Here is a 22,839-nt window from a genome sequence, read left to right as displayed (position 1 = left end):
TGGTTAGGATTGTGAAGTCTTGTAGACTCGCATTCTACACCATATAAACACTGTCATTAAGACTGATGTCAGGACTGTACGTTTTTATTATGTTGAAATGTGAGTTCAAGACACAAATGTGACACAAACACACTCGACAGACAGTTAAAGATGAATATGAGAAATTCCCTTAACAGACACTCTCGCACAGACAAAACCCTAGTCTCTCCAGTCCAGTTTTTCACTTATCATCACAAAACTGCTTCCTCATGACAGCACAAATCAATTACTTGTTCATCACCTGGACGCCTCCCAGATTTCTGGCCTCGATATAAAATGTTCCCACTTACAAATTCTGATCGATGTTTCCAAAAACAAAATGATTTAATTAGGAATGCAGGACTGCCACAAAAAGCTACTGTCGGATGCCAGGATAAATAACTTAACGGGGCATCTGGAGTTTTGGAACAAGACAGATGCGTCACTTTATAAAAACAAAAGGCATCAAAAAGGACCGCATACGTTTTAACAATGGTGTATGAAGGACAGAGCAGTTTATTTATTCATTCATTTTCCTTCTGCTTATTCTCTTTATTCACCAGGAGTCACCACAGCAGAATGAACTGCCAACTTATCCAGCATATGTTTTACACAGCGGATGTCCTTCCAGCTGCAACCCAGTACTGGGAAACATCCATACACACTTAATTATACACATACACTACGGCCAATTTAGTTTATTCAATTCACCTGTACCACATGTCTTCGGACAGTGGAGGAAACTAGAGCGCATGGAGGAATCCCACACCAACACGGGGAGAACATGCAAACTCCACACAGAAATGCCAACTGGTCTTTCTGGTTCTGTGAAGCCACAATGCTAACCGCTGAGCCACTGTGTCGCTCACGAAGCAGTTCATAATTGATATATAGTTACTGTACATGTGGAACCCTAAATGCACAGCAAAATAAATTATCAAATTAATTCCACAGGCCAAATAGAACACTTATACTTGCAATTCTTTTATTCCAACTGCAATTAATATTTTAAATAAGTCATGTGGTTTTGTCAGGATCCCGCATGACTTCATGTCTTCGGTTTCAGGTCTGATATTATTTTATTCCAAAGGTGTGTGTTGTGTGTGTGTGTGTGTGTGTGTGTGTGTGTGTGTGTTTCTTTTGTAATATGTACTATATATGTGAGCCCTACCTAGGACAAATTTCTATCACTGGTTGTAATAAATAAATAAATAGGTAATCAAAGAAACACAGAAATTATGCAAAGAAGACTATAAACCACAAAAAAAGTAATAGAATTTTTTTTTTTAAATGTAATGTTTTAAAAGAAGTCACGAAGGCTCTTCATTTAATAAGTAAATCAGCATATATATATATATATATATATATATATTTTTTTTTTTTCATTTTATACTGAACTTATTACAGTAAAAGAAAACAAATCTTATTAATAACAGAATGGAGTTACAGTACGTTAGTTTTTTTTTGCCCTGATTTGCTCGCCCGTGTCTTCTGCGTCCTCTATTCATCCAGTGACATTATTTACGTTTTGAGCACTCAGATTCATTTACGTTTAATTGAAAAAAATGTTTTGTCAATTAGCTTTTTTTTGTAGCTTAGCAATAAAACCAATAAACAAAAAAAAAAGGTTTTGTCAAATTAGAAATGACGATCTCTGTTAAAGGCAATGAAAGTTCTACATTTAAAATTTCATTTTAAAAATTTACCACATTATATAAAAAAAATGAAAAAATGAATTTAAGGACAATAAACACTTTTTTTTTAACGTGCAGTTTTTCCCAATCCATTTGTAAAGATGCCCTGGACTGGGTGACTATGCTTTGTTTGCACGATTTGAATAATATCATTGTATCCAAATACTTTATAAATAATATTTTAAACCTCCTCTGATGTTTATTGTTTTTAGAAAATATCTAAATCAGATAGGCCTTTGTAAAATGAAAGTTTAAAATGGCTTGAAAACGTTTAACTCAATTTAGGTGTATTGTATATAATTGGTATAGCTTTTGTTTGTTTTATATTGGTTTATTTGTTTAATGGAATTTTATTAAATTTGGTATTTCTAATTCTTTAAATTATATCAAAGTAGGCTAGGCTATTGTATCTTGATATGACATGATATGATATATGTGTTGAGCATACCAAAGTGGACATGTAACTTGTAAAGTTGTATGTCTTTCTGTTGTATTCATGTTTTGTATTAACTCCAAAATAAAGAAAGAAACCCAGTCGCTTGCGGCATCAACAGAGCTGTGAAGAGAGCGCTGTTTCAGCCGATTTTTCTCACACATATACATGGATGTTTCATGCACAAACACACCTTTTAAACTTGACAAAAACTCTTAACAACTTAAAGTTACTGACTGCTGTGTCTCTAATAGTGTAAAGATTATTATGTGTTATTGAAACATCAAGGAGGATGCAGCAAAGAAATAGGCTAGGCTATCACTTGTTAAATTAAAACTGCTTTACTATTTTATGCAACAGCCTTATATTTAAAAGGGAAACATGAGGGCGATCATTAGCAAAACATCCCTAGCCAATAAGATGTTTTATGGAATAGCTCTAGATAAATCTTAGAGTGATCAGCTATAGGTTTTTCTTTCCCTTATTCATTTATTTATTTATTTTGGCGCATGTTCTTGTGTGCGATCGGAATACTAGTGTAATGGCGAAAGCCATCATTACCAGACTTGGCCAATCTTCGCCTTTCATTTCACTCTGCCCAGAAGCCACAGCTGGCCCTCTGTGGCCTAAGGTATTCGGCGGGTGGAAAAATGCCAGCCGCTGGCCCCGAGGTAGCCCTGCTTTGGCCCAATCAGGCCCTGGAAGTGACAGTGGAAACGCGTCTGGCCCTGGCATGCTCGCTTTAGAGGCGATAGAGGAAAGGTGGCTAATGGGCAAACTTAGGGGCATCTCTGCTTTAATGTGTACTAAATAAAAGTCTACTTTTTACTTAAACGTTCTAAAGTCTTGAATGGTCGTGTGAATAAATAATGCAAATATTTGAAAGGAATGCAATGATAGAAATAGAAAAATAAAAATAAATGAATTGATATTTCATTCTATATGAGGCTCTTGTCATTCAAATGGGTTTTAGTTTAAATCAGAACTATCATCATCTGTGGTAAAGGTGCATGATTTAAGATCATGTTCATAAAATAAAAGGTTGAGAAAAACATAAGGAGACTAGTCTCTCACCATGGCTTTTGCTTCAGCAATGAAGAAGAGCTCCGTGAGGGCGCGATGGAGAGGAAGGAGGACCGTGATGCTGGTAGGATCTTGACACAAACCACTCTCCATAGTGGTGAAGAGCTGCCACAGCGGCCGCAGAAGCGTCAGGTCACAAGCCCTGTGTACAAGCACAACAATCAGATGCAGAGCTCATTACATTCTGAATGAGCCTGGCTTCATCATTACTCATACAGTATTTGAACTATGTGGTGGATTAATGTTCCCCTGGCGCTGGGCAGGTGCCCATTTGCATCTGACAGCAGAGGTCCAGCTCTCCATTTCTCCATCTGATGATGATGTAACTGTGTCCAAACACCATGGAAATCATGCAAATCACCCTGACATGTGACCTTGTTGTCATGGGAACAATCAAGGCAGAAAGCCACTGTCAGATATATTATGCAAAAGCTGTGTCAATCTGGATGCTCAGCAATACAAAAGACATGAATGAATATGCCACAGCTGATATAAACCATTCAAAAAGTGCATCTGAGGAAAACCGCCAATGAGAGGAAACATTATATTGCTGTTCATCAAAAAGGTGATCAAAGGATTCGAGTTTCAGAAGTCAAAACACACTGAATTTTTAAATGATAATTCAGTAATATTTTGTAAGTATGTTTTTGTACTTGTACCTTGACTCGTTTAGGCCTATCGTAGAGACATTATCAAAAAAATGGCAGTAGGTGGCAACAAGTACCTCCATTAAAAAGTGATTCAGTAAATCTCAGTCTGTGTCCCAAATGGCACACTATACACTATGCACTTACACAATTAACAGCACAGTATATAAATATAGTGTCACCCCAAATGGAGCACTAATCCTTTTTTTACTAACTGTGAATTAGGGCTGTGCAATTAATTGAAATTGCCAAATTAGTGAAATAAATTACCAAACTGTTAAATAATACCTGCCATGAGTATAACCGCATTCACCATTGGGAGGCACTAGTATCACTCTTGTAGGACAATTTTGCTTTCACAATTGAAAATAAAGTAATCAAACGTCTGTACCTGATAGCTGCGCCCTTCCATTACTTGAGCAAAGCCCCGTTGAGCGTGTGTGGTGCCCAACATATCTATTTTTTAATGGTTGAACAAGTGCACTGTTGCATATCCAGGTATTTAAAGTGCACTTATTCTTTTTTCTGAGCTTTCAGTGTAAACACACTAATTACATTTTTTATACTACAAAATGGTGTAGAATAGTGCATAAGTGTGCGATTTGGGATGCACTCTCTCTCTTATCATTAACATGCTTGTGCCACTTGACAATATAAAAACTTTTTTCATCCTTGTAGATGAGATTTAAAGTCTCATGGTTATTTTGTCATTCTTGAGGTGAACAATTAATCTATGTCTAAGTTATTTCAATGAAAAAAAAAGTTTGTTTTGGCAATCTTCAAAGTCTGACCATTTGCTTCTGCGTTTGGAGTGGTGATGCTTCCCTGTTCTTGTCTGTTTTATGGCTTCAGTTACAATATTGTTAACCACGCCCCTTTTACCTTTAGTTTGCCATGAGGGAATGATGCAAAAGTAAGCCCTGCCCCCAACTTAATATTCCGTTTCAGTTAGCAGTACATCAACATATTTAAATCAAAGCCATAGCAAGTTCTGTTTTACGCAGACTTTAAGGGTTAGGACTCATGAAGGACTCCGTTCTGTAATAAGCCTAAAGTTGCATGTCCACCGAAGAGTTATTTGCGCTACCGAGTGCTTTTTTCTGTTGTTTTGGAAAGTGGAAAGTTTAAAAACTGCGTAGCAAGACGTTGGGCGTATGATTTCAGGGTTTCTGCAAGGTTTTACCAAGTCAAATTTAAGACTTTTTAAGACCAAGAAACATGAAATTTCATGTATACAGGGCTAAACATTTTTTTAATGGCGCAGCAGAAAAAAAAAAGTTATTTCTTAGCCAGATATTTTAAATAATGTTAAAACATTGGTTGTACACATACATTTGTTTCAACAACTTTAAAAAAAATTAAATGTATGCCCAACAGACTATTATAATTTTAGCTATGAATATAGACTTCCTAAAAGTTGTTTCGAGATTTATTGTTGGTGACTGGATGTGTGTTAGATTGATTGGGTCACTTTACATAAAGAGGAAATTAAGTACCATTTAAAATGATGTAAGACCTACAAGACAATATTTCAGCAAGTGTAAGATTTTAAGGCAAAATTTTGTTTAGGACCTTTTAAGACCCAGCAGATATCCTGGTTTTACGCTTAGTGATGAAAGCTCTGCATTTTTTAAACTTTTTGACAGTTGGAGAAAGCGCACACACATGATTGTATTTAGAACAACTCATGTTTTTACAGCGCAAAAAAAAAAAAGATTCAGGAAACATACCCTGCCATTTTTTTAATAATATACAACTCTTATTGACAGGTGAAAATCCGATCTACCTACCAACATTGCAGAGACTTAAGCACGTCCGATTCACATCAAATCAATTTCCAAATATGACTGAGGCATGAAACTGAACTCCATGTGATTTTTTTTCAGCGTACATCTACAGTAAGTGAGCTGCATCTACTGTGCCACATGAGGCAAAATCTAAACACGTAAATGTGGCCTTAGACACTGAAGATGTGTATTGTTTGTTTTTTTTTGAAGTGAGTGACATGCTTGATAATGTCCAAAAAGCTGCAAAGTGAGGGGTAGATTAGCGCACCTGAGACTTATTAAACTGGGACAAGTTGCACCTGCCGTCCACAGAGTGCAGAAGTGACCTGACAGATGCAGGCTCTGAAAGGACATTCACGAAAATACTGGAACAGCTACAAAGCACTGCAGGGTTAAATGGTTGCTTTTGCTTGGTATAACGACCGCATGCAGTCAAAGCTGTTACGAAAGGTAGGAAAAAACACACCATTGGGACGGACATTGGAGGAGCCTCAGCAGCAGATGAACAGCTTTCAGGCGCTGGTTTCCAGTTTGACGACAGGCGACACCAACCTGCCACTCCCAGATGTCAGGGAGCGGGAGATGAGTGAGGGCCTGCTCATCCGCCAGCATCTGCTTCAGGATCTCAAAACCTGGAGAAACAAACATGTGCACTAATGAGTTTAAGTGAGACACTACAGGCAAAAACACTGCTTTCTCATGCTAATGTCAATTTTGAGAAGTTAGGCTTTTTATGAAGTGTTTTTTCCACCTAATGGAAAAAAACAAACAAACCTCCAAACATCCTTCTATTGTCGCACTTTATTAATTTTTGCCTGTACATGTCAATTCAATACACACTTTTTAACAGCTGTTTTCCGAAAATTAGATTTTTCTTCCGCATTTTTGAACTAAAACTACATTTCTGAATTACGGGGGTGATAAAAACATATATACAATATTCTCTGTAAAAACACTAATGTGTAGTAAAAAAAAATTAAACCTAACTTTTCAAAATTCAGATTTTTATGTTAGAAATGTATGCAAATAAGTGAATATTTATTTAAATAATTGATCATTTACATATTTTAACATTTTATAAAACTTGTAATACAAAAAACTTGTAATTCTTGCAGTAATCATTCAACTGTGTCTAGTCATAACTCTTAAATACCTCTAATTCACACATGGAACTGCTTTCTTTCACTTGTATACTTCTAAGTAAAAACAAATGAGTTGGTGTACCATATAAATTAAGCACTGCTTGCATGGCTGGAAAACCCATTAGATATTCCATTATAGACAAATAAGACCAGAAACGGAGCACAAGTTGCAAAAGCCTATTACTTTTTTAATTAAAGGTGAACGAGGCACAGGAGAAGAATTCAAAGCAACCTGTGACCCAGTGCTACTGCTTACTAACAGTCATGATCAATCATGCGCCCTAAAGTTTACAAACCCATTGAATTTAGCATTCTACTTCTCTGCTGTTTTTCCTTGTTTTTCAATGCATGCATGGACAGATGAATGTGCTTAAATGTTTAACGTTTAATGTTTAACATGACAAAATGTTTCAAATAGGTTGTAAGCAATACATTTTACAAGAGGAACATTTCACAAATGTTTCTTACATTTTTCATATATTGACACCCTTTTGGCTAATATTAGAGTTTGCTTATTTGGCCTATTTAGCATTTATCTCTTGGTTATTCTCATTTGGCCCATCTCTTTGACTTCATCTAATGTAATATTAATGTATTCTTACAGCATTTATAGATTTTTTTATTTTTTTTATTTTTTTGTATAATTAAATTTGTTTTTATTTGTTATATTTCTATATATCTCTTTAGCTTTGATTAATTTCAGTTCAGCTTGTGAGACTAATTTTATCAATTAATCTTTTTTCTTAAAGTTTATCATATTTCTTAACCAATATTTACTTACAGTTTTACTAAATAAGATTTATTTTAAGAGTCTAAACAATGTAATATAACATGCATAATAATTTCTATTAATATTTGATAACAGTTTCCAAATTAATTTAGGAAAAAATAAATATTAAAGCAACACACAGTATTAGGAAAGAACAAACATAAAATGGCATTCACCTACCACAATAAGTTTTTAAAATAAAAATGCAAATGTACACATTTAAAATAACGGCAAATAATAATGTTTAATGTATATAAATCACATACACTACAGTTAAAAAGCTTAGAGTTGACTTTTTGCGTTTCAAACAGAACTCTCTTTAATTACAGTGTGAGAAATAAGTATTCTTATTGGGTTTAAAGACGACTCTCATATATAGAATGAAGTCACATGCATTGCTCAGGTGTGATTTTTTTGACAGACTTCAACAGAGTATAAAAATCTTGATGGTTCTGTGGGTTTCGTCAATCCAAACTGATCTTTATTTGTATTTTCTATTGGATTCGAGTCAGGTGATTAGCTGGGCCATTCTACAGCTTGATTTTCTTTCTCTGAAAGCGTTTAAGAGTTTCCTGTGTTTTGGATCTTGTCTTGCTGAAATGTCCACACTGGTTTCATCTTCATCACCCTGCTAATGTACAGTAGATGTTGGACTAAAGCAGCCAATATTAATTTACAACGATGAAGGGCAGAGGGTTGCTGAATAACTACTGAGAGATTTTAGCTGCTGTCTGGGCTTTCACTGCCTTCCTACACCTTTCTTCATGTGTTCAATATTTTTTTCCTGTTTTTATATATTTTAATTACATATAACTTAACTTGTAAACTGATTAGGTTTGTTTTCTTTTTTTATAAGTATTTCTTTGGTTGTCATCAACATCTGGTGGAAATTGGTAATGGCACCTTTAAAAATGTTTTCTGTGAAAAATGGTGATGTGTTTAATACTTACAGTATTTCCCCCACTGTATATTTTGCCTTTATTTCAATTAAAGAAAATAATTAAAACATTTTAGATTTAAAATATTTTCTTTAATTGAAATAAAGGCAAAATATACAGTGGTGGAAATACTGTAAGTATTGAACACATCAAAGAAATATACAATATAAAAGCTGATATTTAGCAAGATTAATCCAGAATAAATGTTAAATTCTGCATCTTTCATTATTTAGACTACAATCACAGATAAAATCATAATAGTTTAACAGTAAGTGTTTGTAATGTGTGGCTTAGCATTCTTCTACAGAAAAGCAGCTCAGTGGTCATGCCAAAACCATGCCAATCCACTCCACCGACTGCCTTAATGAATTTTAGATGTGTGATATGTGATCAGAGGGTCTGCAGGGCCATGGACTCCGCAGGAAGTTGAGTTTGTGTGGCTGTTAAAGCTTCCACATGCTGAGAGACACGGCCATGAACACCGACCCCCCACTAACTCTCACACAGATGAGCAAATGAAGCTCACAAGCTGACGTTACAAGCCCAAAACACTGGAGAAATGCAAGCGTCACGTAAAATGATGGCATTACTGTGAAGCTCACTGAATCAGGCAGACATTTTTTTTCCCATGTCTTATTAGAGGGCATGATTCTAGAGGACAATAACCAGACATGTAGATGATGACAGCTCAGGTTGAAGATTAACGGTGGCTGGAGGACACTGAAGACAGATATTAAAAGGATAAATCTTTAAATGCATACCCGTCTGGAAACGTCCTCGATGGCCACCAGTCACAGTGAACTTGTAGCCCCATTCAGTGTTGCTCATATCTGATATAAATCTGAAGTACAGGGTGTCCCCTAGAGGAGAAAGAGAAAAAATAACTCTTAACATCATGATTTTGACTTTTCAGGCAGTTCTTCACATAAAAATTAGTCTACAGCCTATCACAGACAATCTAAAAAGTCAGGGAAGATCTTGTTTCTTAAGGAGATAGTTCACCCAAAAATGAAAATGTAGTTTTAATTAACTCATTCAAGATGTAGGAGAGGACATTAAATGAGATTTTAAGCAGGATCTGTGTTCCTTGGTGATATTTATAATGGCAGTAAATGGTGATAGATCATTTTAGATTAAAAATAAATGCATACAAGCGAGTCCAAATCAATAGCCATGGCTCCTGATGAAACACTCTTATAAAGCAAAATGATTGGTCCGTGCTAGAAACTGAACATTATTTACAATATTCAAGAGTTCACACTTACAGTAGTTGTTGATTTATTATAAAGCATGTTTGGCATGCTGTGCCAGGAGAGAACCCTGAGCTCAGAAGATCCTCAAGCCCGGGGCGCTCTCCCGTTTGCAGGGCAAAAGGGGAGTTTGAGCTTAGGTAGTTCTCGAGAACTCCCCCTTTAGTTAAGGCTGATGATAGATTATAAATTGCTATATAGAGATATACAGTTGGTTAAGAGCTCTACTACTGTGTTAATTTAGATTGATCAATTGACTTATGACGCATGTTTTTGGATTGTGGGAGGAAACCGGAGAATCCGAGGGAAATCCATGCAAGCACAGAGAGAACATGTCAAATCCGCACAGAAATGTCAGCGACCTGTAAAGGACTTGAGCCAGTGACATTGTTGCTGTGAGGCAACAGTGCTAACACTGGGCCACCGCGCCACCCTTTAAAGAAAAGGTGGAGGAGTAGGGGTGGAAGGGGGAATTCTTCAAGGCGAAGATAACTGAAGTAAAAAAACTCTGGTTATTTATAGTGAGTTAGGAACTGATTGGTGAATCAAGCGTTAGTATTAGCGGGACCAGCCATGGTCAATCATAAACACGTGCTCCTCTCAAAATTTGTTTATAAATAAACTTCAATTATTAGCTGCATGTGCGAATCTAGACCCATTGTAGTCTGTCCGCTTGGATTGGAGCTCAGATGACGCAGTTTGTTGATAGATATTGGTAATTGCGTCACCAGCACTCATGCTTTTTGTCATTAAAAGCAGCTAGACTACAATCATTCATACACCAACAACTGCAATAATGTAAAAAAAATGTTCAATTTCTTACATGGGCCGATTGTTTTGCTTTACAAGACTTCAGTATGTCATCAGGATGGCTATCGATTTGGACTTGTTTGTATGCGTTTATTTTAATCTAAAAAAACCTATAACCATTCACTGCCATTATATGAAATCCCCAATGACCACAGATGCAGGTAATCCAATATAATTTTAGGTGAACTGTCACTTTAAGTTCTGTTTAAAACGATTGACACTCTGGCAAAAGAAAAGTTATAATTAAACTAATATTTTTCTTAACAATCTCTTGACAATTATTATTTATTAAACTATCAACAATTAATTTATTTTAATTTTTTCCCCCTTTAGATTTATAATAATGGGCAGAAAAAAAAGAGACACTTTGAAACTTAATACAAAATCATTTATTTTCCAAATTGTATTTTAAGAAACGGCTTTAGCTGCAGGACAGAAAAGTCAATTTCAATTTAAGGTTCAAACTGGTTGGTTTTCAAGCAGCAATAACTGCCACCAAAATTGTTCCTATAAATCAGACCTGCACACAATCAGGAGGAATATTTGAACTGTTTGCAAAAGGTTTCATCTCAGAAGTATTCTTGAGATGTCTAATGTGAATCTTTCTATTGAGGTCATGCCAAAGCATTTCAATCAAGTGGAGGTCTTGAGTGATTATGAACAGTCAAACTTTCTTAAACTCACCTGGAATCTCAAAGTCAGTCCATTTCTGGTGAGAGCCGCTGAACGTGTGCAGGTCCTGCAGGAAGTCACTACTGCTGGCCATCAGGAGCTCGTCACATCCTTCTTCTGTGTGGCAGCGCGAGTCAAACTTCACCGACAAGAAGATTGCACCAGGAATGTGGACCTTATCCTGAGACAACACAAAGAACGACATTGAACGCACCTGAAAACTCAAGCAGAATTCAATGATTTAGTGCACAGAAAGAAACTTGATTGTTACCTCAAAGTTAGTGTTGTTGTCATAAGGGTGCTTGGACTCACGGACTTGCACTGCCATACCAGGCTCCTCCATAAACTGGCAAGCTGTCAGTGACAGATTACCCAGCATGCTCTGGCTGCAGCCCCTCAGAACCTTCTGCAAGATCTGACAATTCCAACATTCAAAGCAAATGGGTGGTTGACAAATAGGAAGTAAAAATGCTATATATGTTATATTTATGTAGTTTGAAGTGTGATGTTTGGGAAAATATAAGGGGACATTAACTACATCAATTCTTTAACTTTTTTACTGTGGCATAGCAAAAATTAATAAAATGAAACTCTCACTCAAATTAAGTGAGAGCAATTTATCTTTACTGTTGGACACTTATCTTTATATAACACTACTTATTTTATATGCAATTATGAAGAATATTTATTTATTACGATTTCATGGACCTGTTGGATATTTTCAATAAATAAGGATGTCAAACTAAAGGAAAACAACTTTTAGGACAACTAAAATTTTAGTGATTCAAAAAAAAAAGCCAAATATGTGAAAAATTCTGGGACAAATACTTTACATGGGAGCTTCAGTCATGGGATGCTTCAATAATTTAAGTTTTCAGTGGAACTGCTGATTCATGATGAGCATATAGCGTTACACACGAGGACATGGTTTTCAGAAACAAAATATATCAAATTTCTATGATTTTTTTTTAGAAATGTATGGATGAAAAAAATTGATTACTAAAATAGACAGTTTTTAAATGATGCTGAGGTATTCCTAAATGCTTAACTATTTACTGCATTTTAAATGATAACCATACTAATTATATTCATTTTTGTCATATGTGACCATGAAAATGCAATGCCATGTCAACAACCCATATACTGTAATTACAAATTTGCCAGAAAATAGGTCACAACTGACAAACAGAAATGATAGCGGCATTGAGTACTGTATAAACAACATTTATTATCAATGGTGAACCTAATGAATCTTATTCATCTATTAAAAAAATAAAAAATAAACAGTTGCATGTGGGTAATGCACTTCCATGTTTCTCTCATTTAGCACTAAACCAAAATTGTGAGTGCTTTGTGCATGCTGTGGTTGCACAGCTTTAACAGCAATATAATAAGTTACTCCATGTTAATAAAAAAGTAAGATATATTCTAAAAAAAATTGTATGTAATGTATTATTATAGGGTGACGCGGTGGCGCAGTAGGTAGTGCTTTCGCATCACAGCAAGAAGGTTGCTGGTTCGAGCCTCGGCTGGGTCAGTTGACATTTCTGTGTGGAGTTTGCATGTTCTCCCCGTGTTCGTGTGGGCTCCCTCCAGGTGCTCCGGTTTCCCCACAAGACATGTGGTACAGGTGAAAGGGTAGGCTAAAATTGTCTGTAGTGTATGTGAGTGAATGAGAGTGTATGAGTGTTTCTCAGTGATGGGTTGTGGCTGGAATGGCAGTTGCTGTGTAAAATATGTGCTGGATAAGTTGGCGGTTCATTCCGCTGTGGCGACCCCAGATTCATAAAGGGACTAATAAAGGGACTAAGCCGAAAAGAAAATGAATGAATGTATTATTATAAATTAGGGCTTGGCTTTATGACGGTAATCCCATATTAAGATGTGTCATCTCATATCCTGACAACAACATGCGTCACAATATTATTTCAGTAAAATAAATCAATTATAGTTTAAAATGCCTGCCTGCCTGCCTGCCTGCCTGCCTGCCTGCCTGCCTGCCTGCCTGCCTGCCTGCCTGCCTGCCTGCCTGCCTGCCTGCCTGCCTGCCTGCCTGCCTGCCTGCCTGCCTGCCTGCCTGCCTGCCTGCCTGCCTGCCTGCCTGCCTGCCTGCCTGCCTGCCTGCCTGCCTGCCTGCCTGCCTGCCTGCCTGCCTGCCTGCCTGCCTGCCTGCCTGCCTGCCTGCCTGCCTGCCTGCCTGCCTGCCTGCCTGCCTGCCTGCCTGCCTGCCTGCCTGCCTGCCTGCCTGCCTGCCTGCCTGCCTGCCTGCCTGCCTGCCTGCCTGCCTGCCTGCCTGCCTGCCTGCCTGCCTGCCTGCCTGCCTGCCTGCCTGCCTGCCTGCCTGCCTGCCTGCCTGCCTGCCTGCCTGCCTGCCTGCCTGCCTGCCTGCCTGCCTGCCTGCCTGCCTGCCTGCCTGCCTGCCTGCCTGCCTGCCTGCCTGCCTGCCTGCCTGCCTGCCTGCCTGCCTGCCTGCCTGCCTGCCTGCCTGCCTGCCTGCCTGCCTGCCTGCCTGCCTGCCTGCCTGCCTGCCTGCCTGCCTGCCTGCCTGCCTGCCTGCCTGCCTGCCTGCCTGCCTGCCTGCCTGCCTGCCTGCCTGCCTGCCTGCCTGCCTGCCTGCCTGCCTGCCTGCCTGCCTGCCTGCCTGCCTGCCTGCCTGCCTGCCTGCCTGCCTGCCTGCCTGCCTGCCTGCCTGCCTGCCTGCCTGCCTGCCTGCCTGCCTGCCTGCCTGCCTGCCTGCCTGCCTGCCTGCCTGCCTGCCTGCCTGCCTGCCTGCCTGCCTGCCTGCCTGCCTGCCTGCCTGCCTGCCTGCCTGCCTGCCTGCCTGCCTGCCTGCCTGCCTGCCTGCCTGCCTGCCTGCCTGCCTGCCTGCCTGCCTGCCTGCCTGCCTGCCTGCCTGCCTGCCTGCCTGCCTGCCTGCCTGCCTGCCTGCCTGCCTGCCTGCCTGCCTGCCTGCCTGCCTGCCTGCTCATCCATTTATCTGTCTGTAAGTCTATCTATTAGTCTGTTTAAACTTGTAGCCCCATTCAGTGTTATTTTTAATATTTTAACCTCATTCAGTGTTATATATTGTCACATTGCATAGCCCTATTATAATTGTTTTGTTTTTTCACTTCTTACCTTCTCCCACATGGGTCTCTCCTCAAGCTGCATGAGCATGTCCAGTATGTAGGCCATGTGAGAAGCTCCACTCAACTCCAGGTCTTCTTCTCTGATGGGAGTATCAGATGGCCAATCGGCCAGCAGTGTCGCCAACACGTGCCGAGCATACAGGATAGCAATGGCCTCGTTCACCTTGAAGAGATATTGACGTACCGCCTTGTTACTGCGGGCGTCCAGCTCTTTATGCAGCAGAGCAGAGCTTTTTGTGCGCCGTTGTTTGGCATAACTCAGCTGCAGGTCACTCTCTGTGTTAGTGATGAGCTTCTGCGTGACCACATTCGTTTCTTCTGTGGCTCGTTCACACCGGGTGGGTTTAGACTGAGGGTCAAAAAACTGAATTAGTTTTGACTTTAATCACAAAGTGGATGTTAAATCTTGAACTTAGTCTTACCACACAGGGCACAATAATAATATCAGTATCTACAGCCTTTGTGCTTCTTTCATCAGAACGAGGTCTTTTAGATGGCTGCCACTTCTGTGCCAGTGTACGAATAGTCTCGTCGGTTTTTATAGCATCGCCGTCAAACCTGGGAGATGACATTTTACAGAAAATTATTATTTGAGAGAAAGTCGACGAATTACACAATTTAAATTTTAGTAATAACATTTCAACAAAAAAAAAAACATAACTAACAAAGAACATAATTAATTGTCAGTGCTAATTTCTGACAAATTTTTTTGCCATAATTTTCGTTATGAACAAGTTTTTACCAACAAAAACTAGATAAAAACTAGATAAAATAATAGTGATGACGACAACTATAATAAAAATATACTGACATTTTCATTGACCAATAAAAACGAGACGAGAATGTGATTGAGGGATGTTTTTTGGAAAATATCCAATCAGAATTAATCTTGGTGTACAGCAAGATCGACCAACCTTAAATAATTGGATATATGCAACTATTAAGATATAAACAATTGAAAAATAAATCACTTCTGCAATCAACTTAAAGAAGGATATATTCCTAGGGAAAATAAGCTGAATATATTTAGTTAGAAGACCTGATTTTGTTGCTATAAAAAATAGAATATGCTCAACTGATATATATATATATATATATATATTAATATTATATATTATATATATATATATATATTATATTATATATTAATATTGTATTGTGTGTTTTACCCATGTGTATAATGAAGGTGGTAATTTAAGATTATTCTGGAAGGAATTATATTATGACATGCGTTCTCACCCTGGATGTAAATAGTGCTTTCATTTTAATTTACAAAAAGTATGCTATTTTTCTTTTTATAATTTAACAAAATTTGAGTACTGTGAAGTTAGTACACCTGACAATAATGTACGTAAATTGTACATCTCTTAAGGTAAGGTCACACATTGAGATTCAAAAGTACCTTGAAATGTTGTATGGTTGTACTCAATTGAGTGTTCATTTTAAGCATAACCAAAAAAAAGTTTAAAAAAATAAATAAAAATCTTATTGTGTGATGCATGACGCACACACACACGCACACACAACAATCCAATCTAAAGCCATCAGCATGCCAGACAATCATCTCAAAATTCAGCAAAGGTAAACTCAGATCTAATTTTATTTACTCCTGTGTGTGTGCTTTCGCTGTACTGAAAGGGTAAAGCCTCTCACTGACCTTTAGAGAATTTACTCAGTTATATTGTATATTAAATGCTATTAAACCGGTCAATCGTAAAGTCATATAATCATGGCTTTCGTTTTCGTGACAAGTGGTTTCGTCACGCGTCATTTAAGCTACGGCTAAAGTTTAGCTAACTCACGCTAGGTTCAAGCTCTGTCAATGGAAAAGCTATATTCCAAATATTAATGAGACTTTTTTATTTAATTTTAAATTAGAATTTTTTGTATAAATGAATGTATACAATATTTAAATTCAATTACACTTAAATTAAACCAAATATATTTAGTCAACAAAGATTTGTGTAATTTTAGTCAATTTTATCGTTTGATATATACATGCATATCTCAATGACAATGATAATGTTTTCGTATATAAATTTGGATTCTGGTAAGAACATTTTGGAGCTCAAAATAAACTCACAATATTACTGCGAACAAATTCTAATTCTTGACTGTGTACTGTAGTGAAACGCAACTCACCTCTTCTGCACCTCCAAGAAGAAAGAGTCTGTTCTCTTCATCTGAAGCTCATACATGGCTCTCAGGATGTGCAGTGGGGCATTAAGAGCATCATGGGTAATCTAACAAGATAATATTAGAGCTCTGAATAACTCTTCCTCTACATCATCACCCCTTCATTGCATTTCAGTGAATCATCTGCCCTTAAGTTCATAATCATTGAAAAGCAATTACAACACTCAACACAACATTAAATTGCTGAGATGCAGGGTGTCTATAGGCTGACCTGGAAGCAGATCTTGGTCTCTTCGTCCAGTCCCTCCAACGGATCTGGTCTGTTTGGGTCGGCATCATCAGCACAGCAGCTGGAGTGGTCAGAGTCCTGCTCCTTCTCTCTCTCCTTCTCTCCATCTGTCTCAGTGTCCGCGTCCTCCGCCATCGAATGAATCTCTCGCTTGGAGGAATACAGCATGATGGAGAGGATCTCTAGGTCTCGCAAAAGCCACATCTTGCTGAAACCGGTACCTTTACTACATTTTCGAACCAGGAGCTGCATGAGGCCAGAGCCTTGGAGGGCCTCCTGGGCTTGATCCACACCATGCTTCTGCAAGACATAGAGGTCACCATTTTTTTGGTATAATTAATCAATTGGTTAAACACATTAAAGGTGCAGTATGTCATTTTGACATCCAGTGGTTGAACTAGGTATTGTAGTTCTGCTTCAAAAGAAACGCAAGTGCAGGTTGCCAGATTGACGACACCAATAGGCACAAGCCTGATCATGCCTATAGGATGCCTTAGGACTGATTAAAGTCCTGTTCAAATTAAAAGCAACAGCTTGAATGCCATTTTACGTGAAATTTATTGCCATACTGCTGAAAGAAGCAGCAGATCATTCACATCAGATCTTGAAAATAAAATAAACCGTTTGAAATGGAACTTTAGAGCTTTGACTCAATGCAAGCCAACACATATCAGTGATTCAGCATCTAAATTTAATAATGTTAAAGAGGTTTAATATGCATTAATTAGATGTATTGTAAACCTTACCATTTCGTTAGAGTGCAGTAAGTGCACTATTATGTGAATCTGAATGGCTGTATTTAAATTTCTGTCGTGTTTCCTCTGGTAGGAGGAAAATTGCTTATTACTGCAAATCTCATAATCTAACATGTTGTTAAGACACAATGTTAAAATGTAACCAGCTCACCTTTTAATTATGCTCATAATATTTATATTATTTTCTAATTAATAACCTCATGTGTAACTCTGAATCTGTTTCTCATTTTGGATTCTGATACTGTCCACCAGAGGTCACATTTCGGTCGCGGACACACACTTTTAGAGCCCTCCTGACTAAATGATTCAAATACGCTGTTTTCCACCAAGACAACCCGGGATGCTGAAATATAATTGGCTAAACAGGCATTAAGTGGATTAAAGGGATCAAAACTAAGACAGCTGTTCCAGCACGGAGCACACACTTACAAAGCAGAATATCTAACTTCAGCATTGTTTTTCAGATAAACAAGAATGTTTCCTAGTCATGTTTCTTCAATATCTGCAAACATATTATAATATTTTTATGCTTTAGAAGAGTCACAAATGTACATACAGCACCTTTAGGGATCACACTGGAGCCACAAAATATGTATTAACTGCAATTCTTTACAACAGTCCCTCAAAACACTATGATTTAGTCTAGTTTTTAATAATAATAAACATTTAATAATATTATAAAACACAATTTTTCAGAATACACAATATACAGTGTAAGTGTACAGTGCAAAAGCAAAACGGCTGTTATCATTTAAAAAACAAACGATACCTAGCGATAAAACTAACAAACACCAAAAAACTAAATAAACCACCAATCAAACAATCTATTCAGTATTTCAAGACAGTGGAACCAATATAAAAGCATTAAAATGGCCATTTACATTGACAACTGTACTGAAATCATTCTGACAGCTAAGTCTAACAAAAACTGTGTTTACATGAACAATAAATAATTTAACAATTGGGCTGATGTGTGTGTTTCCATGTCTCAAGCTTGATTTCAAATTAGATCTTCTGGTATGCGTATGCTGCACGAATATACCGACTTTTTTGCTAGTTACACATATTATTCTACAACCATCAATTTTTATTCGCTAATATTTAAATATTTTTGCTCCTAATAAGTAGACAACAAGCACATGAATCTTTGTGCTTACATTTATTATGCAATAAAATAAGGATCAAGCTCAATTGGAACGATTGACGCACTTCCATGAAGGTTTTTAGTCTAGTTGAGCAGTCAATCCAATTACCAAAGGATTATTTGGTTTCCTTTGAACATAGCCAGTGTGTGTATAAATAAAATGAATGTTCTGAAATGTGTCTGTGCATATATTTAATGTGTAATCAGTGTGTTAAGAGTGTATATGCAAGGTTTATTATTAAAGGGATAGTTCACCCAAAAATAAAAATTCTGTCATCATTTACTCACCCTTTGCTTGTTTAAAACCATTATGATTTTCTTTCGTCTGTTGGACACAAAATACAAAGTTTTGAAGAAAGCTGGAAACCTGTAACCATTGACTTGGTTCGACTATGGAAGCCAATGGTTACAATGGTTTTCAGCTTTCATCAAAATATCTTCTTTGGTGTTCAACATCATAAAAGTATGGGAACACTTGAGGGAGAGTAACAGCGAGCAAAATTTGTTATTTGGGTGAACTACCGTTTTAAGCTATAATTATTGCATTAATTATTACAAATATTTATAAATTTGTAATTATTGGTATAGATTGATACATTAACATTCTGATTTCTCCAACGCTAAAGGTGTATAGTGAATTTAAAATGAAATACTTAAATAAAGAAAAAAATACCTTTAAAGTGTTGTAGAGTCCTTTAAGAGCAAGAGAGAGCACCCAGGTGGCTTCCACAGCGTCCTGTGCACTGCTCTCTACCCCTGTCTGGAGCAGGAAACTCACAATGGAGGTAAAGTTCTTCAGGTAGTGGCTCAGGTGTGCTGAGTTCGGAGACACAGCCTGACCCTCGTGAGACTCTGAATCATTCCTGCTGCTACTCTCATGGGCTTGGACTAACTGGTAGTCTTTCACTGAGGGAAATAATATAGACATCAAGTGTTGCATTAATACACTTTCTTATTATTGCTTGATTTGTCATTCAAGTGACATAAGTTATAGGTGTTTCGGGAAAAAAGCTGTAACGCTGGGTTAGACTAGATCGGAATCAAATGTTATCTCCCAATCATGACTTTCTCATTATTTATTAATTTTATTCACTTTGTTGCAGAGGCACTATTGGTTAAATGCCAGCAAAGTAGAAAACGGAAGCAATTAAACAGAACGCGGAAGTATTTCTGCGTTCTGGAGGTAATAAAAAGTTGATGACAACAACATTGCCATAGCAAACTGTGAGATATGTAAACTTTTTTTAAAAGGATTGCCTGCCAGGTATTTTCAGTTAAATTTTGTTTTTATATTCGATTTTCTTATATATATTTATTGAGTACTATGAAAGTCCAAAGGTGAGGAATTGATGTCATTTATTACTTGTTAGTAATTTATTAATAATTAATTAATTGATTTAAAAAGGAGTAATGTAAAGACAGTCATGCGTTCCCTTTGGGTTTGGTGCAAACTCAAATAAAGAATTCATTAAATGAGGGCAGAAAGTGAAAATTTAAAAGATATTAGTCACATAAATTTACTCACCATTTACTTATACTCAAGTGGTTCCAGAACTTTAACTTAACTCTTGACAAAAGATGTTTTTTTAAGAAAGTTGAAACCTGACTGACACTGATTGACCATTCGATTGACAACCCCAGTTATATACTATAAAGTATTTTTCAATAATTAATAGTTTATATATATTTCTTTTTTACATTTTAAATTACATTCGCAAAAATTCACTCAGGAATATGTGATTATTTTTTCACACTTTTTTTAGAACTTCAGAGCAAATGTTTGATTAAAACATTTACAAATCTAAACACACTTTTGAAAAAACTAATGATTACAGGTAGAGCATAAAAACAATACTATAAAGCACTATACTAGGAAGTCAACCACTTGAGGGTGACTAAATTGCTAGTTAAGCTTTAGATTTGGAATAAGTGGATGGTGAAAAAATTACAGAATTTTTATAAACAGCAAAAATTAGTCCAAGGCAAAGAAAAAATGTGTAAAAAATATTAAAAAGCCTTTATTCACAGTGCTAATCAAGCAAAAGCCATTTAAAAAAAGACTTTTTACTATTTTTTCCACATTTTTGAGTGCCTTGAACCGACAATTGCTGTTTTTTCTGATGAATCCCTTGCCCAAAAAGCACCAACACATTAATTAAGCTACCCCTGAGCACTTTTTGTTTGATTTTGGACAGGATGCTTTCATGTTTTAAAAGACGTCTTTACCAAAATCTGAAAAAAATGACCATTATAATCAACAATGCTACATGTTTTCAGTGGATGATTGACAGAATTGAAATTTGAAAAGCAGTTTGAACAAACAAAAAACATGCATTATTTTTTTTAAGCACATGACTGTTTTACTACTGAGAAATGAGCATTGTGGCCAAATATTTGCTCTGTTATCTTTAAAGCCTTAGAAGCCAGTATGTTTACTCAAGATGCGCAAAAAAGGGCAACACGAGTGTAAAGCACCAACACCCTTCATAAATGAAGGTGTGTTTATGTATCTATGACAGTCATGGGATTTTAAACCGAGTGGCAGTGCTGGTATTTTTACAGCTGAGACTATCTGACAGATGAGTGTGACCTGCTGACAGCTCTTATCACACCTGTTCTCCTCTTGCGAGTCTTCACGTCCACCACAGCAGCCCGGTTCTTCTCTGTGAAGTGTTTAAGCAGAATCATGTTGTGCTGTTCATTGGCGTTATCGATGAACACAGCCTGAGTGCCCATACAAAGCACCTACAATCAGGGTTAAAACAAGAGTTAAGAATGATGATAATCCAGGGTTAAGCACAGTGTGTAAAGGCTTATCAAGTATCAATGGTTTTATCGTACCTCAGGGAAGCCCACGAGCACCAGCAGTGTGAAGAGGTTTGTTCTCTTGAGATGTTGTGGTAGTTGCAGGATGCAGTGGTCAGTGAAAGATGCCAAAACAGTGCACCACTGGGAGGAAACATTTAGGTTTCGTAGGATGTCCGCCACTGAGCAGGCCCAGTCCAGACCAATACGACTGTAATAATAAAAGACAGAAGATGACCACAATCATTTAAATGGGGCATATGTACACAAACTTTTAATTTCAGTCAGCAAGCCCAACAAACTAGTAAAATATTATGTACTGCTATCACAACAAGACTAATAAAATGAGCCAATAAAACTATTATGCACAATTAAATGCATTCTTTCTAATGAATGGTATGATCGACTTCGAATATTAAACTCCAACACAAAACAAAACAATACTAAGCCTCTTTAACACATTAATTACTTGCTATATGGTCAGTTATACAGTTTGTAACCATGCATTAGCTCAATCTCCCTATTCAAATCAAACGGATCCTTTTATAACCATATGTTGAACATCCCATCACACCATACCTGTCCAGACACACAGCTCCCAGACTAAAAAGCAATTGTGTGGTCTTCCAGCCAGCGACATCAAGTGCTGCTCCATCACCAAGGTTAAGCAGCTCAAATTTGTCCGTCAGAGCCTCGGTCACAGCTGCATCAGCCTCCGCAGGACAGATCCTCAACAGAAGCTGTCCCAGAAGACCCAGGGTCAGGTGATACGTCTCATTCAGACAGCCAGCGTTGGAGATCACCACTCTGAACAGCAGAGGCAGGATGGGGCTCAGGCTGGACAATGACAGCGGGCTGCCCTATAGCACATTCATTACATGTATATTAGTATAAGGTTATACAGAGGTATAATATGAATGAGAGACAAAACAGATTTCAGGTTATATGTTAAACTTTTTTCAACTATTCTCTAACTATTCTGAGAGCTTGTTTTTACCGGTTTGGTTGCAGGTAACATGGCTGCCAGCAATCCCAGAATCCTCTCCCTGGAGCATTCGGCGAACACATGCTCCTGCAGAGGCCCCCGGGCTGTCTTTTCCTCCTGTTCTTTATATGCATCCAAGTTCTCTGAGGTAGGAGATGTGATGGTGTCTCCACTTGATTCAGAACCTAAAACCGAAGAAGAAAAAATAAATAAAAATCCATAAACTGCGAAATACAAATATGTACATAATATATACAGTTATCAGCATAAACAGAGTACTGTATATACAGGAATCAGAGAGTAAAATTCAATACCTTTTAGGACCTTTTTACAACTCTTTACATACCTTTTAAG

General features: G+C 37.5%; 1 protein-coding gene across 1 annotated transcript in view; it reads right to left on the bottom strand.

Moving 5' to 3' along the window:
* zzef1 (zinc finger, ZZ-type with EF hand domain 1) overlaps nucleotides 1-22,839 on the bottom strand; it is a 74,099-nt gene that overhangs the window by 12,982 nt on the left and 38,278 nt on the right. The window contains exons 39-52 of the mRNA XM_087253578.1: nucleotides 22,498-22,670; nucleotides 22,080-22,360; nucleotides 21,537-21,711; nucleotides 21,308-21,440; nucleotides 19,369-19,601; nucleotides 16,779-17,096; nucleotides 16,514-16,614; nucleotides 14,794-14,929; nucleotides 14,361-14,720; nucleotides 11,515-11,658; nucleotides 11,256-11,424; nucleotides 9,273-9,371; nucleotides 6,129-6,294; nucleotides 3,220-3,370 (exon numbers count right to left, since the gene is read on the bottom strand). Coding sequence (XP_087109704.1) covers nucleotides 3,220-3,370; nucleotides 6,129-6,294; nucleotides 9,273-9,371; nucleotides 11,256-11,424; nucleotides 11,515-11,658; nucleotides 14,361-14,720; nucleotides 14,794-14,929; nucleotides 16,514-16,614; nucleotides 16,779-17,096; nucleotides 19,369-19,601; nucleotides 21,308-21,440; nucleotides 21,537-21,711; nucleotides 22,080-22,360; nucleotides 22,498-22,670 — 2,639 coding nt within the window. The remainder of the gene's footprint in view (nucleotides 1-3,219; nucleotides 3,371-6,128; nucleotides 6,295-9,272; nucleotides 9,372-11,255; nucleotides 11,425-11,514; nucleotides 11,659-14,360; nucleotides 14,721-14,793; nucleotides 14,930-16,513; nucleotides 16,615-16,778; nucleotides 17,097-19,368; nucleotides 19,602-21,307; nucleotides 21,441-21,536; nucleotides 21,712-22,079; nucleotides 22,361-22,497; nucleotides 22,671-22,839) is intronic.

The sequence above is a fragment of the Danio rerio genome, chromosome 5, assembly GCF_052040795.2.
Source record: "Danio rerio strain M-AB ecotype USA chromosome 5, GRCz13ab, whole genome shotgun sequence".
In the NCBI taxonomy this organism is placed as follows: Eukaryota; Metazoa; Chordata; class Actinopteri; order Cypriniformes; family Danionidae; genus Danio; species Danio rerio.
This window is presented reverse-complemented; position numbering and strand designations above follow the sequence as displayed.